The sequence below is a fragment of the Meriones unguiculatus genome, chromosome 10 (assembly GCF_030254825.1).
Source record: "Meriones unguiculatus strain TT.TT164.6M chromosome 10, Bangor_MerUng_6.1, whole genome shotgun sequence".
Lineage (NCBI taxonomy): Eukaryota > Metazoa > Chordata > Mammalia > Rodentia > Muridae > Meriones > Meriones unguiculatus.
In genome coordinates this window covers 39,510,501-39,524,588 of record NC_083358.1, presented here as the reverse complement: position 1 = coordinate 39,524,588, position 14,088 = coordinate 39,510,501, and the positions used below count along the sequence as shown (strand labels likewise).

At 42.1% G+C, this 14,088-nt stretch overlaps 1 protein-coding gene across 4 annotated transcripts in view; it reads left to right on the top strand.

The window, feature by feature from the left end:
- Tent4b (terminal nucleotidyltransferase 4B) overlaps nucleotides 1-14,088 on the top strand; it is a 58,395-nt gene that overhangs the window by 32,387 nt on the left and 11,920 nt on the right. For all 4 annotated transcript variants that reach the window (XM_021656731.2, XM_060392276.1, XM_021656738.2 and 1 more), the window contains 3 exons: nucleotides 10,422-10,545; nucleotides 12,321-12,367; nucleotides 12,978-13,098. In XM_021656731.2, the coding sequence (XP_021512406.1) occupies nucleotides 10,422-10,545; nucleotides 12,321-12,367; nucleotides 12,978-13,098 (292 nt within the window). The remainder of the gene's footprint in view (nucleotides 1-10,421; nucleotides 10,546-12,320; nucleotides 12,368-12,977; nucleotides 13,099-14,088) is intronic.

The following is a 14,088-nucleotide window of genomic DNA, read 5'->3' as shown; positions in this document are numbered from 1 at the left end:
AAGCCACCCACTTCAGAGTGGAAGATCTTAACTTCTTCAGCAGAGGACAAGGCTGCTGTGGTCATTGTTGTTACTTGACTTTATTGTAGCTATCCTAACCAGTGTAATAGATAGAGCAGAGGAACTGCTTGATCATAAAAGACACACATGGACGTTGATAGCATTCTACGTATGCACTAGCCTCCCCAGCTGGAGTAATTTAGAAATGGAGTTAGGAAGGTGAGGAAAACGAAAGTTCACAGCGAGGCTGGTGAGATGGCTCACTAGGTTAAGGCAACTGCTGCTGAGTCTGACAACCTGAGTTCAGTCCCTGGGACCTATAAAGCAGAAGGAAACAACTGACTACTACAACCCCCTCCAAATAAATGTAATAAAATTAAAATACCCTTTACCAGAGATGGCTAAAATTGAAGATGTTAAACCAACTTATGAACTTGTTCATTAATGTAATCCAGATAAACAATTCTAGTTTTCGCAGGAGTGTAGGCAATAACTTGCTGAATGACTGTAAAGAACATCTAGTTGAAGAACAGGAAGACTAGCATTGTGCGAACTAAAGGTGAGCTCGTGGCTCATTGATTTCGTGCTAACAACTCTCTAGATTTCTATAGGAATTTGTTGTTGTTGTTGTTTTGTTAGACAGGGTTTCTCTGTGTCCTGACTGTCCTGGACTCGCGTTATAGATCAAGCTGGCCTCGAACTCACACAGATCCACCTGCCTTTGCCTCCCAAGTGCTAGGATTTAAAGGCGTGCACTACCATACCTGCTTTATTTAATTGTTTAAATATATGCATTTATTTTATTTTTATGTGTATGAATGTTTGCCTGTGTGTATGTGTATGTACCACATGAGTGCCTGGTGCCTACAGAGGTCAGAAGAAGGAATTGGATCCCCTGGGGCTGGGATTACAGATATTTATGAACCACCATGTGGGTACTAGGAATTGAACTCACATCCTATGCAAGAGCAGGACTTGCTGTTAACCACTGATCCACCTCTCCAAGCCCCAGTTTGTTTTTTTTTTATCAGGACTTTAAAGGATAGCTTGAGTCCTACAAAATAAAACATATACAGCCCTACACTGAAAAGAAAGTCCAATTTAACACATAAATGAATGTGAATGAGGGTTTATGTATACTTTTGTGTGTGAATCAAGATACTCAGAAACAAGGGAAAGAAAATGACAAACTTAGTAGCATTTCCTGTGTGGTCAGCTTTGAATGATATTTGCTTCAGGGACCCCAAAGCTGTTCAAGTGCCCTACTTCTGGTTTTTCTTTTGCTGATAGTTGTTGGTTCTTTAGGCTTCTGTTTTTCTGACCTGCCTCCGGGCTACAACCAAAGGGTCTATGACTGTTCCTGTCCAGAACCCCCGGCAGATTTTGTTGTATGGTCTTGCCAACATCATATTGACCAACTGGAAGTAGAACTGTCTCCCTCAGGAAAGAGTTTGATAATAGAATTGGGAAAGTAGAGGACTGTACAAGGGACAATATATATACTCATTAGCTGAGAAGAAAATTGGATTATTCAGTGTGGGGTGCTAGACACTTAGCTGTGGGGGGAAAAAAGATTCAGTGCCTTTATCTTCTGTAGACAGCCAAGATGAAAGCATTTACTGGGAAACATTAGAAATAATTTTTAAGTTTTTAATTGTGCATTGCTGTGGTAGCACATTGAAATTTCGCTTTGTCTGGGCAGGACTTGGACCAGGCCTTTGTCTGGTGTGTCCATACTGTGCTCAGCAGATAGCCACTTAGCTACCATCTCAAATGTCTGGCTTACAGACTCTTAGGGCAGCCTTTAAGTCACCTTTATTTTACTTAGAAATGGCCACAGAATACAAAGGAATGGTGCTGGCAATTTGGGTGAGCTGAAGAGAAGTCATAAAGTGAAAAGATAAAAGCTATGACATTTTGTTTTCTGTTCTGAGAATCAAACTGAGGGTCTTATACATGCTATGCAGGCATTGCACTGCTCAGCTGTATTTCAGCCTTGTAAGAATTAAAAACATAAGCTGGGTGTGCTGGCGCACACTGTAATCCTAGCACAGCTGTATTCCCAGGCAGATCTCTGTGAGTTCAAGGCCAGCCTGGTCTACAAGACAGTCCAGAACAACCAAGACTACACAGAGAAACCCTGTCTCAAAAAACAAAAAACAAAACCAAAATTTAAAAAACATTTTTTCCTTAAATAAGACTGTCTACACTTGGGAGGCACAGGCAGGTGGACCTTTTGAGTTCAAGCCAGAGCTACATAGTAGAAAGACCCTGTGTCAAAAACTGACAGGTTAGCAGTGGTGCCACACGCCTTTAATCCCATCAACTCAGGACGTAGAGGCAGGCGGATCTCTTAAGTTTGAGGCCAGCCTGGTCTACAGCTGTCCTGTGAGTTCCAGGACAGCTAGGGCTACACAGAGAAACACTGTCTTGGAAAACCAACCAACCAAAACAAAAAAGTGCTGTCTCCTCAAGACTCCTCTGCCTCCTGAGTTTTGGGGATTGTAGGTGTGTGCCACCATGCCCACCTAAGTAAAGAAGTTGAGAAAGAGAAAAAAAGAAAAAAGCAACTGTATTCACATAACTTGTGTTACCATAATTATTCTGTTTTAATCTTTCAATCTGCCTAATTTATAAATTACTTTATCATGTATGTATGTGTCTAGGACAAAACTTGGCATGTACATCTGTCCATGGTTTCAGGTTTCTGCCAGGTTCTAGGAATGGATTTATGGATGGAGTACACTATCATATTTTCTTGTCTTTTACAGTAATCATAAATAAGTGTTAGGTTTTTTTTTTTTAAGAATAATTGGAAGAAAATATAGTTTAGTTTTTTTGTAGAATTTCTATTTAGCTTTACAAAGTTCATAGCAAAACTGAGTGGAAGGTACAGAGATTTCCTGTATAAGCCTGGCACTTTCCTGAGTCCCTATCATGACATCCTGCTCCAGAGTGGCATATTTGTTCAGTTAGTGAATCTTCATTGACATGTTAGCAAGTGGTCTGTGATGTGTATCGGTATTTGCTGGAAACTTCTCACATCTGTGGACTGATGGATCCATGGTTACAGTATCACATAGAATTGTTTCATTGCCCAACAATTCTTTGTTCTCTTTTAACCCTTGGCAGCCATTAGTCCTTGTTTCCCTGTCTTCAGTTTGACTTTTCCCAAGACACTTTTAGAATTATACAGTTAACAGCCTTTGAATGTGGCTTCTTTTGCTTAGCAGCCAGCATTTAAGATCCCTCCAAAATTTTCCTGGCTTGATGGTGCTCTTCTTTCCAGTGCTGTGTAATACTCCTTTATTTCATCTGCGGAAGGCCATCTTGGCTACTTCCAGGTTTGGGCAGCCATAAAAGAACCTGCTCTATATATTCTGGTGTAGGCTTTTGGGAACATGTTTTTAGCTCCCTGGATTGCTGGATAATTTGCTTTGCACATGTTTGTTGTTTCATTAGAATTCATTCATTCGTTTGTTCTTTTGTTCGTTCATTTATAGACAGGTTCTGTTGTATAGCCCTAGCCTAGAATTCAGAGATCTGATAGCTTCTTCTGGGATTAAAGGCATGCAGCACCACTCCTGGCCTTTGTCTTGACTTCTTATTCTCTCGTTAATATTTTTTTTCCTTTTTTCATTTTTCTAAATATTTTTCTTGTTTCATGTTTCCCCCCTCCCCCAAACCTTTGAAACAAGCAAACAAACAAAATGACAAAAACAGAGATTATGGGGTGGAGCAATGGCTTAGTGGTTAAGAGGTCTGGGTGCTCTTCCAGAACACCTGAATACTGTTTCCAGCACCCACATGTCAGCTCACAGTTGTCTGTAACTTCAGTCCCAAGAGATCTGATGCCCTTTTCTGGCTTCTTGAGTACACTGCATACACATGATACACAGACATGCAGGCAAGATGCACACACACATGTAACAAGAACAACACCACCACAGATTGTGGATAGTGACCTGGTGACTGGGATCAGACTTGTACACACAGTAAGTTATGCCTGTGCTGAATTATCTTGTGAAATTAACTGACTGTTAATAGTGATAGCTTTTTTTCTGAGAGTTTGCTTTGTGCTTGGTAACAGTAAACCTTGCAGAGATATAGACAGAAGCTGCCCAAGACTTACACTCTTGCTCTCCTCACTCTGCAGGTGGGAACAGGGCTGGCTGTGTAGTGCTAAGGTTCTTTCAATTGCTACTTTAAGGAGGAAAGAGGACCTGGGACATGTGACCCAGGGCACTCAGGCCAGGATGGCTCTACACACCTTTGGTTGGTTTTGAGCAGAGGAATTTGGTAAGCTGTCAGATCAGTGTATGAAGAAAGGTGGACCTGGGAACCAGAGACTGGAGGGGAGGAGGTCCTGGGGACAGCTGGGACTGGGAGTAAGAGGAGCTTTGTTTCTGGTCCAGAGACACTTGAAGTGACAGCCTGGCAGAGGTGTCCAGCTGGTAGCTGGAATGCTTGAACTGGCTAGATATGTTTCTGTTTCTACAATGAATTCCAGAGCCTTCTGGAGTCACTCATATTGCTTTGTGATTTTTTTTTTTTTCGTAGGGCTTGATTATTCATTTCTCTCAGTGTCTTGGTATATTTGAGAAAGATTAAATGGTATAGAAAGCTGTAAGACCTCAGTTGTCAGGTCCACGCTGGGGGGAAAGACTGCCAGCAGTTGTAGTAATTTTGGATGTTTGTTTCAAATTTGAGCATGTAATGCCGAGACCAGCAGTCATTGAACATGCATGAAGACAACCATGACTTCTTAGTCAGTAGCATCTGTACCAATGTGCTGTCACTGAGGCCTGGGATTGGGGTCCTCCTTGCCCCCCAGGGCCTGTGCTGCCCACCCTGTGACTACAGACTCCCTTCTACAGTTGCATAGGCTCCCCAGATCAAATATAACCTTTTGATCTACAAGGTAAGATTATTAGAATAATTTGATTTTTCTCCTATGTTTTCTCTAGTAGATACATTTTCTTGTTACAAAGATTTAGTTTTAAAAAATACATAGTGCCATTAACATGTACATTTAAAAAAAATCAGTCATGTAAATGACTACATTTAAAAACAGTAAATCCCTTTTCTTCCAAGTCACTGCCTGAACTTATTAATCACTGTTAGTAGTAAGTTAGGAATCTTGCTTTGTCGAAACGGAAATGTATACATGTCCAAGAGAAGCATGTGCACATGCACACAGATACCACATGGGGACTATGGGAGAGACAACAGATCGTATGACCATTATGTCACTAAGAGACCGGTCCTTGTTAGAAGAGCAGACAAACAAGTGCATGCTGATAAGTGAAAATCCTTCTGGATTCCATTATTTTTCGCTTTTCCTGATCATGTGCATGCTATGTTGGTCATCCGTGTATCCATGCCCTTAACCCTTGTGGAATATTTCTAAAGGTTAGTAGTGGAGAGTTTAAAAACCAAATGAACCTCTGAGAGATTTGGTAATTCAGACTTCCACCTGCAGTATGTGTGCTTTTTCTGTATGTCATTTTCAAAGTGTATGCTCTTAGCTACCTTAAGACTAACTGAGACCAGTCACTAATAGTTCTTAGGTAGATATAGTCAGTGCTTTTGTGAAGCATGAGATCCTTCTGTTAAGCCGGGACAGTGGTTATACCAGACCTTGTTTCATCTGTGTTTGTATATTCCGTGCCCTTATGAGAAGAGTGTGATTTTTTTTTTTGCCTGCTTTAACTTTTATAAGGAAACTACTGTTATTCAAATGGAGGACACTTGGGGAGAACAATCCACTTTATCCTGCCCTCCCAAAACACTGACCACCTTTGTCCAAAGTTTAGGGGTTTCCAATCTGTACCAGGCAAACTACCAATTCTGTAGCAGACGCCAGCCAGCTGGGTGTCCTGTATTCTAATTCATGCTGACACTACTTACCCAGGGATAGCAACAGAGCCTCTACCACTGGTGGCCCAAGCCCAGGTGCAAGCCCCAGGTTGTTGACTGAAAACTAGACTGAAAAGTAGCAATCTTGTGACCACTTCCTTAGCGGATAGTGTACTAGAGCCTCTTCCACAGCTCAGAAACACATTCACTAGAGTATCTTATAAAAGCTGCTTTAAAAGATAAGTGGCTGGATGTTGTTGAGATGTGCCCCTGCTGGTTCTTGCTCACGTTTTGAGAAGCTCCAACAGTATGTAAGCTCTGCCAGACCCAGGCCTTTTGGGGTGGGCTTGGGACAGTTTAGCCTGTAGACATGATCAGCTCATCTCTTCTCCCTGGCATACAGGTAGCAGGATAGAACATGAAGCCTTAAGCCTCTGTCTTATCCTGATTCTTACAGCAAACAGCCTCACCGTGAGGGGCTGTTCATCAATGTAAAGAAAAACATGTAGTATTTTAATGGTTCCAAAGACTATAAGGTTGCATTTCAGGAAACAGGGACAGAGATCAAATATGTAATTCTCATAGTCAGGACAGTGTCACGTAGCATACTCTTGGTCCTAGAGCTCAGCTCTCAAGAGCTGTAATTTATAATTTTATCTGAGGAGCTGGAGCACAGGATCTGTGGTGTTCTACAGAACTTCCTGATGTTACTGTGATCCAGACCCAGGAGAAATTGTTATTTCTGCCTGGTGAGATGATTCCAGAGACATGCACTGGCATGTGTAAGAAAGCCTACAGAACTTGGTTGGCTCTGTCCTAATTTATTCTATTATCGTGGTCAGGTTTGTAACAAACCCAGAATGGGCACTTCAGAAATAGAATTTAGTTGCTACAGTACTTCACCAGGAAGCACCTAGATTCATATGGTTCAGTGCTAGCAAAGTCATGCAGGCCAAGGAGCCTCCAAAAGTACTGGAAATTCTGCTATGAAAGCTTATAAAACATGTACTAAGATTTAGTACTGTCTGCATTGTGCATTGTCACTAGTTGCATAGAAAAAGTCAGGCTTGTGCTTGGCATGAGCAAGAGGACCCTACCAGGCCTGAGAGAGGTCTCCTTTTCTCATTGTTCAAGGATGTTTTACTTTAATAGCTTAGCCTTCTTCTTTCCCATATTCCTCATCCCCTCTTCTAATATGACAGATAACACATCAATAAGAGAAATGCAGATGTGTGTGTTGACACATCTGTAACTCCCAAAACTTGGGAAGCTAAGACATCAGACCCACCTGAGCTGCATAGAAAGACCCTGTTTAAAAAAAACAAGGGCTGGAGATATGTCTCAGCAGTTAAGAACACTGACTGCTCTTCCAGAGGTTCTGAGTTCAGGTCCCAGCAACTACATGGTGGCTCACAACTATCTGTAATGTGATCTGGTGCCCTCTTCTGTCATGCAGGTATACATACAAATAGAGCATTCACATACATAAAATATATAAATCTTAAAAAAAAAAACCAAAAAAACCTGTGCCAGGGAATGTAGCACAGTAGTAGAGCTCTGTCCTACATGCACAGGGACCTGTGTTCTTCCAAAAATTTAAGGAGTTAAATAATACAGTAACTACTGGGAGTAAAAGGGAGATAATAGTTCATAGACTATTAAGTACTTTCTTTTGTAGTGCTGGGGATCCAGTCCAGGCCTTGTCCATCCTATGTTAAGCAAATACTTCACCACTAAACTGTAGCCTAACCCTTAGGGAAATCCTGTCTTAAAACTTTTAGAACCCTGAATAAATTTCTTTCAAATTACTGTGCTCGTAAAACGCCCAGGATCCCAGCACTGGAAGTAAATTTTTAGACTACCTTTTCACTGTGTTCAGAAATCTGTTTTGTAAGGTTTTTGCGTCATGATAGTCTAGTTTGTTTTCATGTGTAGTTCCTGTCTGGAATCTGTTTGTGGTACAGCAGTGCAGAACAGACTACTAGCACTCTTTACAAAATCTGCTTTGATGAGTTTTTCCTCTTTGTTCTTGGCTAGAGATGATGGCTCAGGGCAAGGCTTGGTTTGACAAGCCCTGTGCATCCTATACTTTGGTGTACACACTCGGGAGTGTTTAGAGAACAGACTCTCATATGGCTGTTGTCTTCTAACTTCAATTTTAACTGGCAGGTAGACCCAATGTTTCTGCCTGCATTTGAATCAGAAACTGTAAGGGAGCATTTATAGGGTAGATGTAATAAAATTTCCAGGGTTCTCCCCTCATCAGCTAGGATGCTGTTACTCTGCAGAGAACTGACTTAGCACTCAGAGCTACAGTTAAGGTCTCATAATCCACAGCAGAGTGAAGTGAGCTGAGAAGCAACTTGTGTATTTTGCTGTTTATCTTTGGGCTTCCTTTTTGCTGGCAGGCCTGTATGGAGGAGCAGTGCCGGCTCCCTTTCCTCCTGGCTACTTTCTTCTAGCTGGTTGATTGTAAGTAGGAGACATGGATAACAACCTGTGAAAACCCATAAACCCGAAAGAAGCCAAAGATGCAAAGGCCTCCAGAAACATGCCAAGGAACACTGGGCTCCCTTGGATATCTTTGTGGATTCTCTCAGAAGAGCTGGGGGTTTTCTGATTTTACTACATTTGTGTGTGTGTCATTGTATACACGTGTAATTCAGAGGACAGCTTACCGGAGTTGGTTCTCTCCTACCATGGGCATCCTAGAGTTCAAACTCAGGAACTCTCACTATCCATCCCTTGGGAGTTTTTGTTTTATTTTTTGGGATATGTTTTCACTGTATAGTCCTGGCTGGCCTGGAATTACTGTATTGACCAGGCTGTCCTTAAAGTTACAGAGATCTACCTCCCTCAGCCTTGGGACCTTGGGAGTTTTAAGATCCAGACATTACTCAGTATTACATGGTGAGCAGGCAGATGTGATCATGTTTATCACTCCTTCTGGCCTACATGGCTCCTGCTTGGCAATTTGTCCAGCCCATGAGCAGATGGGCTAGGGAGCATCAAGCACTAGAGCCACATGTCCAGGGGACATAACTGCTCTCATGCAGTGCCTGAGCTAGAACTCAAAATTTTTGACTTGGTATCTTCTTTTTAGGCATCAAAAGAGACAAGCACAATTGGTTGCTCAATTGGTCACATTTAAAGTCATCAGTGTTCTGTGAGGTAAAAGTTGTAGCCAGTGAAAGTTGTGACACGTTTTTTTTTTTCCTTCCTCAAAGCTAATTTTTGTACACTTGAATTTGTCTTTCTGCTGTGAAGCCAGTGAGTGTTCTAATTGCAGACACCTTCTGAGGGCACCCCTGGCCTCCTCCACCTTCTCAATCCCAGGGAAAGCTGTGTGGGTACTTCTCTTGGGTCTTTTCCCACTTCCTCTCTTCATGGTAACTCTCCAGGGTCTCAGAACTTGGAAGCAAGTAGTGCTGCTTTCATGCCTTTTGCTGTACAGCGTGAATCAGTCCTGCCCGTAGCCCACTTTGTCCTCTGGTCCTGTCTAGTCCTTTGTCACCCTCAGTTCTCACTCCTGCCTACCCCACAGGGCCAGTGAGGTGTCTTGCGTGTACAGAATTTCTGGAGCTCTTTCCTGTCCTGCCACAACCCCTTTGTCTTTTTCTCTGTGATGCAGCTATTGTAGGCCTTGCCCCTTTGTCCATCTGTGATACAGTTGCCAGCTTGATCTTTTTAATTACATGTTAGAGTCAGGGTCTCTCCAGGCTGTTGTCTCAGAGGGAAGCCTAAACTTAATTTCTCTTTCCTTTTTTTTTTTCTTTCCATCTTCTCTTTTTCTTTCTCTTTCTTTTTCCATTCCTCCCTTCTTTCCTTCTTTTTTCTTTTTTCTTGTGGTTCTTGGGGATGAACTCAGTTCATTGAACAAGCCAGGGGCACATGCCTGAATTTCTTAGCTTGCCATTCAAATGTGTTGTTATCCTGAGCCCATCTTCCCTTTCAGACGACGCACCTCTGTATTCCCTTCCAGGTGTGCCTGTCTACTCGCTGTGCTTGTGCATTTGGTTTCGTGCCTTGCACACGACAGTCTCTGGAAGCCTGCAGCTCCTTCTCAAAGCCCTTGTCTGCCAGCCATTCTTCTCAGGGCACTGCTGGTGTTCACTGACTGGCTTGATAGGTTTTGCTCCTTATGGAGAGGAGGGGTGGTTAGTTAGCTACCTGTGCTCCCTGGGCTCAGGGCCTTCCTTCCTGCTTTGTGGCTGCAGAGTCTGAGACCAGGCCTGCATGACTTCTGCTTTATTTTAAAAGAAGAAGGAAGGCAAAAAACAAAACAAAACAAAACAAAAACAAAAACAAACAAAAAAACCCAAACCAAAACAAAAAAACCCACCCATAGCAAAGTAGTAGACTGCATGGGGAATTTCTTACTTTCTTTTAATTAAATTCTGTACATTGCCATTTTAAATTCTATCAGTTATAATATTAAAAATGAGGGTAAAAATCTGCAAGTATAAGGCATCAGATAAATTATGAGACTTCTAAGATTATTCAAGAAACTGACTTTTTACTGGAATGGCCCTGCTCATACTTGCTTTCTGCTTTTTCTTCAGTCTGCATGAAGAGATCAGTGATTTTTATGAGTACATGTCTCCCAGACCCGAGGAGGAGAAGATGCGGATGGAGGTAGTGAACAGGATCGAGAGTGTGATTAAGGAGCTCTGGCCCAGTGCTGATGTGAGTACTTGTCGTGGGACCTGGGGCTTCAGGCAAAGCCCTGCCCACAGAATCAGTCTCACGTAGAGACCTCGCTCACAGTGTAAGTGCTTTTGTAGTGACAGTCCACTTTATTTTGCAATAGGCTCTTACTGTATTGTACCTGGCTGGCATTGAACTCACAGCAGTAGCCCCCTTCTTTCTAGACATATGCTGTGCCCAGCTTTTTTTTTTAAACATTTTAAAGGCAAACCGTTTTCTGGAGCCTTTAGACTTTGGGGTTTGGTGATTGCTTTGGCCTTACCCAAAACTTGTTCCTCTCACTTCTGAGTAATACCTACTAAAAGTAAACAAAATTTAGAATTGTTAATGTAAGGGAAATATATCTGTAACCTCATTATAGTAGTTTGAAATTGAATGAGATTTAGGGACTCCCCCCCCCCCTTTTTTTTTTTTTTTTTTTTTTAGTTCTAGCCAGTCAGTGTAAACATTACAGTTTGCTTCTAGCTGAAGGTGTTTCTCTTGCCACTTGAAGTTGACTGCCTCTGACATATGCAGAGAGCATGCGCCTCTCTTTGGAAACTACTGTTTGCTCCCCTGGCCCACTTCTTTTGATTTACCAGTCAATGAACAGAATTTTTGCCTGGGTCTCCATTAGTGTGTATCTCTCATTATTGGAATTATACTCCACATTTTAGGGTTTTTTTGAAGATCTGTTCTAGAATCCTATCTGTTCAAAGAGTAACTCGTACTTTGTGTTGCGTAGTGTCAATAGACCCTCTCCAGGTTACATAAGGGAAGCCAGGGAAAGTTTTGTCCCTTTGGCAAAAGAAAAAGGTTCAAATGTGATGCTATAGGTAAAGAATAGATGGGAGGGTGTGGGTGTTTCAGTGAGCAGCTGTGATCTCTGCCCTCCCCATCTGGTTGTGTTCCCTGGGCCAGAGCAGAGATGGCTCTGACTAGCATGATTTAGCAAGCACTGCTGACATCTAGTGGGTAGATAGGGAGGTGGCTAAACACATAGTGAACAGCGCAGTCCCTCCCACAAGAAATGAATGATTTGCCCCGGTTAAGATGCCCTGATCTATTAACCTTCATCCTCCTGAGGTAGGCAATTGTGTTTTTACAAATAGAAACGCAAGGATGTGGCTAGGTTCCCAGGTCTTTTTCACCAGAATGCTTTAGCATTATCCTAGACTGGACTCACAGACACACATGAAATTACCTGGGTGCCACAGTTCTGTGCAGGCTGAGATTCTCAGTTGATTGCATGTCAGGATCTTGTGCAAATTGCTCTGGTACTCTGGTACACCAGCACATTGCTAGCAGCTGAAACATTCCGACTTCATGAGAGGACTGCCGCAGGGAGAACAGGATTATGGAGTTGTGACCATCCTTGTTTTGTAAGGGAAGGCTAGCCTCTGGAACATAACTTTGTAAATGTCTCTCTTTTAAAATTTTAAGATTTTAATTTATCATTAAAGTATATAATGTGTATATGTATAATATGTGTAGGCACATGTGTGGATGTCAGAACAACTTTATAAAGTCAGTTTTCTTCTACCTTTACCTGGGACCTGGGGGTCAGGCTTCCACAGTGAATATCTTTAACTGCTGAGCCATTTTGATAGCTTCAAGGTCTCTGTTTTAGATTGTATGCTACATTGAGTGAATGCCTGTGAGGCATCCCCACTTTAGGAAAGCCTCGTATTGGTGGAGAAGGAAGCTCTTGCAGCAAAAACATGCATTTCTCTATAGGCACCTTGATATAATTTTTTTTTCCTTCCATGTTCCAGGTCCAAATATTTGGAAGCTTTAAAACTGGCCTGTATTTACCTACTAGGTCAGTATATTTATGAAACTTTGAAGGGATTGGTGTATGCTTTGGCTATTGAATGTGTCTGGACAGAAATGGGACTTTGTTTGTTTATTGTTTTTGAGACAGGGTCCTTTTATGTAGTCATGGCTGTCCTCGAGCTTGGTTAGAACAGTTATCACGATTTAGATATGGAAAAGGCACAAAGTAATGATTGAAAGTGAGTGTATTTATTTATATATTGGGAGCAGGCTTGGTACTCAGGTTTTATACAGCGTAATATTTATTTTTATGTCACATTCTCACTGAGATTGCACACCTGAAGTTTAATACCGGAAAGCTTTATGGAAAAAAAAAATCACTGATACTAATATATGAGACTTTCTTTCTGTCAACATTGTCTCATGTCCTGGTCCTGAGTTCTGTGAAATAGCTGAGGGTATGAGGTTGCTAAAATCAACACTCTTCACTTCTGCCCTCCATTTTTCTTCTGAAATACATTATCATCAGCACATTGGTCTTCTGAGGCACAGAGGGAAGTGGGTTCTCATAGTGCTGACTTGAAGTTAGTGTGATTGTCAGCTAAGACTTGAGTGAAGCTTCTTACAACCTTGTCATGTATGCCACTACAATGCAGTGACATCGACCTTGTGGTGTTTGGGAAGTGGGAGAACCTGCCTCTCTGGACCCTGGAAGAAGCCCTTCGGAAACACAAAGTTGCTGATGAGGACTCCGTGAAGGTCCTAGACAAGGCGACGGTAAGTTCTTAGTGTTGTATCTTTCTTAGTCTTGTTATCTGCAGGAGAAACTGAGGTTCTTATCTTGCTTAGCACAGTTGCGGATTCCGTGAATCACTCTTTGTGAATGTGACAGTGACTGGGTGATAACTGTTCCTGGTGAATCAAAATAGCCTGTCCTGGCTATACATTTCCTTAAGAAATAATAGCCAGTTTTTCCATGCATAATACAGCCAAAACTTCAGTATAAAAATATGTAAGTAAAAATTCTGATTACTAGCCGGGTAGTGGTGGTGCAGGCCTTTGATCCCAGCACTCAGGAGCCAGAGGCAGGTGGATCTCTGAGTTTGAGACCAGCCTGGTCTACAGAGTGAGTTTATTTCTATTAAGTAACTTCTAGTTACACAGAAGATATTGTTCTCTTATTTTGTACTTAAGATCTTGTAAATGAAGGTCTTTTAAAAAGGATGTATGTTTATATGTTTGGGGAGCGCAGGAGAGGGTTTTGGGTCCTCTGGAGCTGAATTGCAGGCAGGTGTGAGCCACAGTGTGGGTGCTGGGAACCGAAGTCCAGCACTTCAGGCTCTCTGAGCAACAACTCAGGAGCACTCAGGAGGCAGAGGCAGGAGGATCTCTGTGACTTCGAGGCTAGCCTGGTCTACAGAGCAAGTTTCAGGATAGCTGGGGCTATACACAGAAACCCTCTCTCAAAATTTTTTTAAAATAAATTTTATTATATTTTTTTATTGTTTTTTACTAATTTATCCATTGTTCTCACACATGCACACTATGCCCCATGGAGGTCAGTGGTAGAGTAAGTTCTCTCTTTCTGCTTCGTGGGCCCTGGTACTTAAGCTTTGACAGCAGGCACTTGTACCTACTGGCCTGGCTGATGCTTGGTCCTCAGAGCACTTCATGTTTTTATGGGTAGAGATCAGAGGCCTACCTTATAACCTTTTGCCCCCTGATTTTGTCACTTAATTTGGGAGACTATTTTAAACTTTTCTGTCT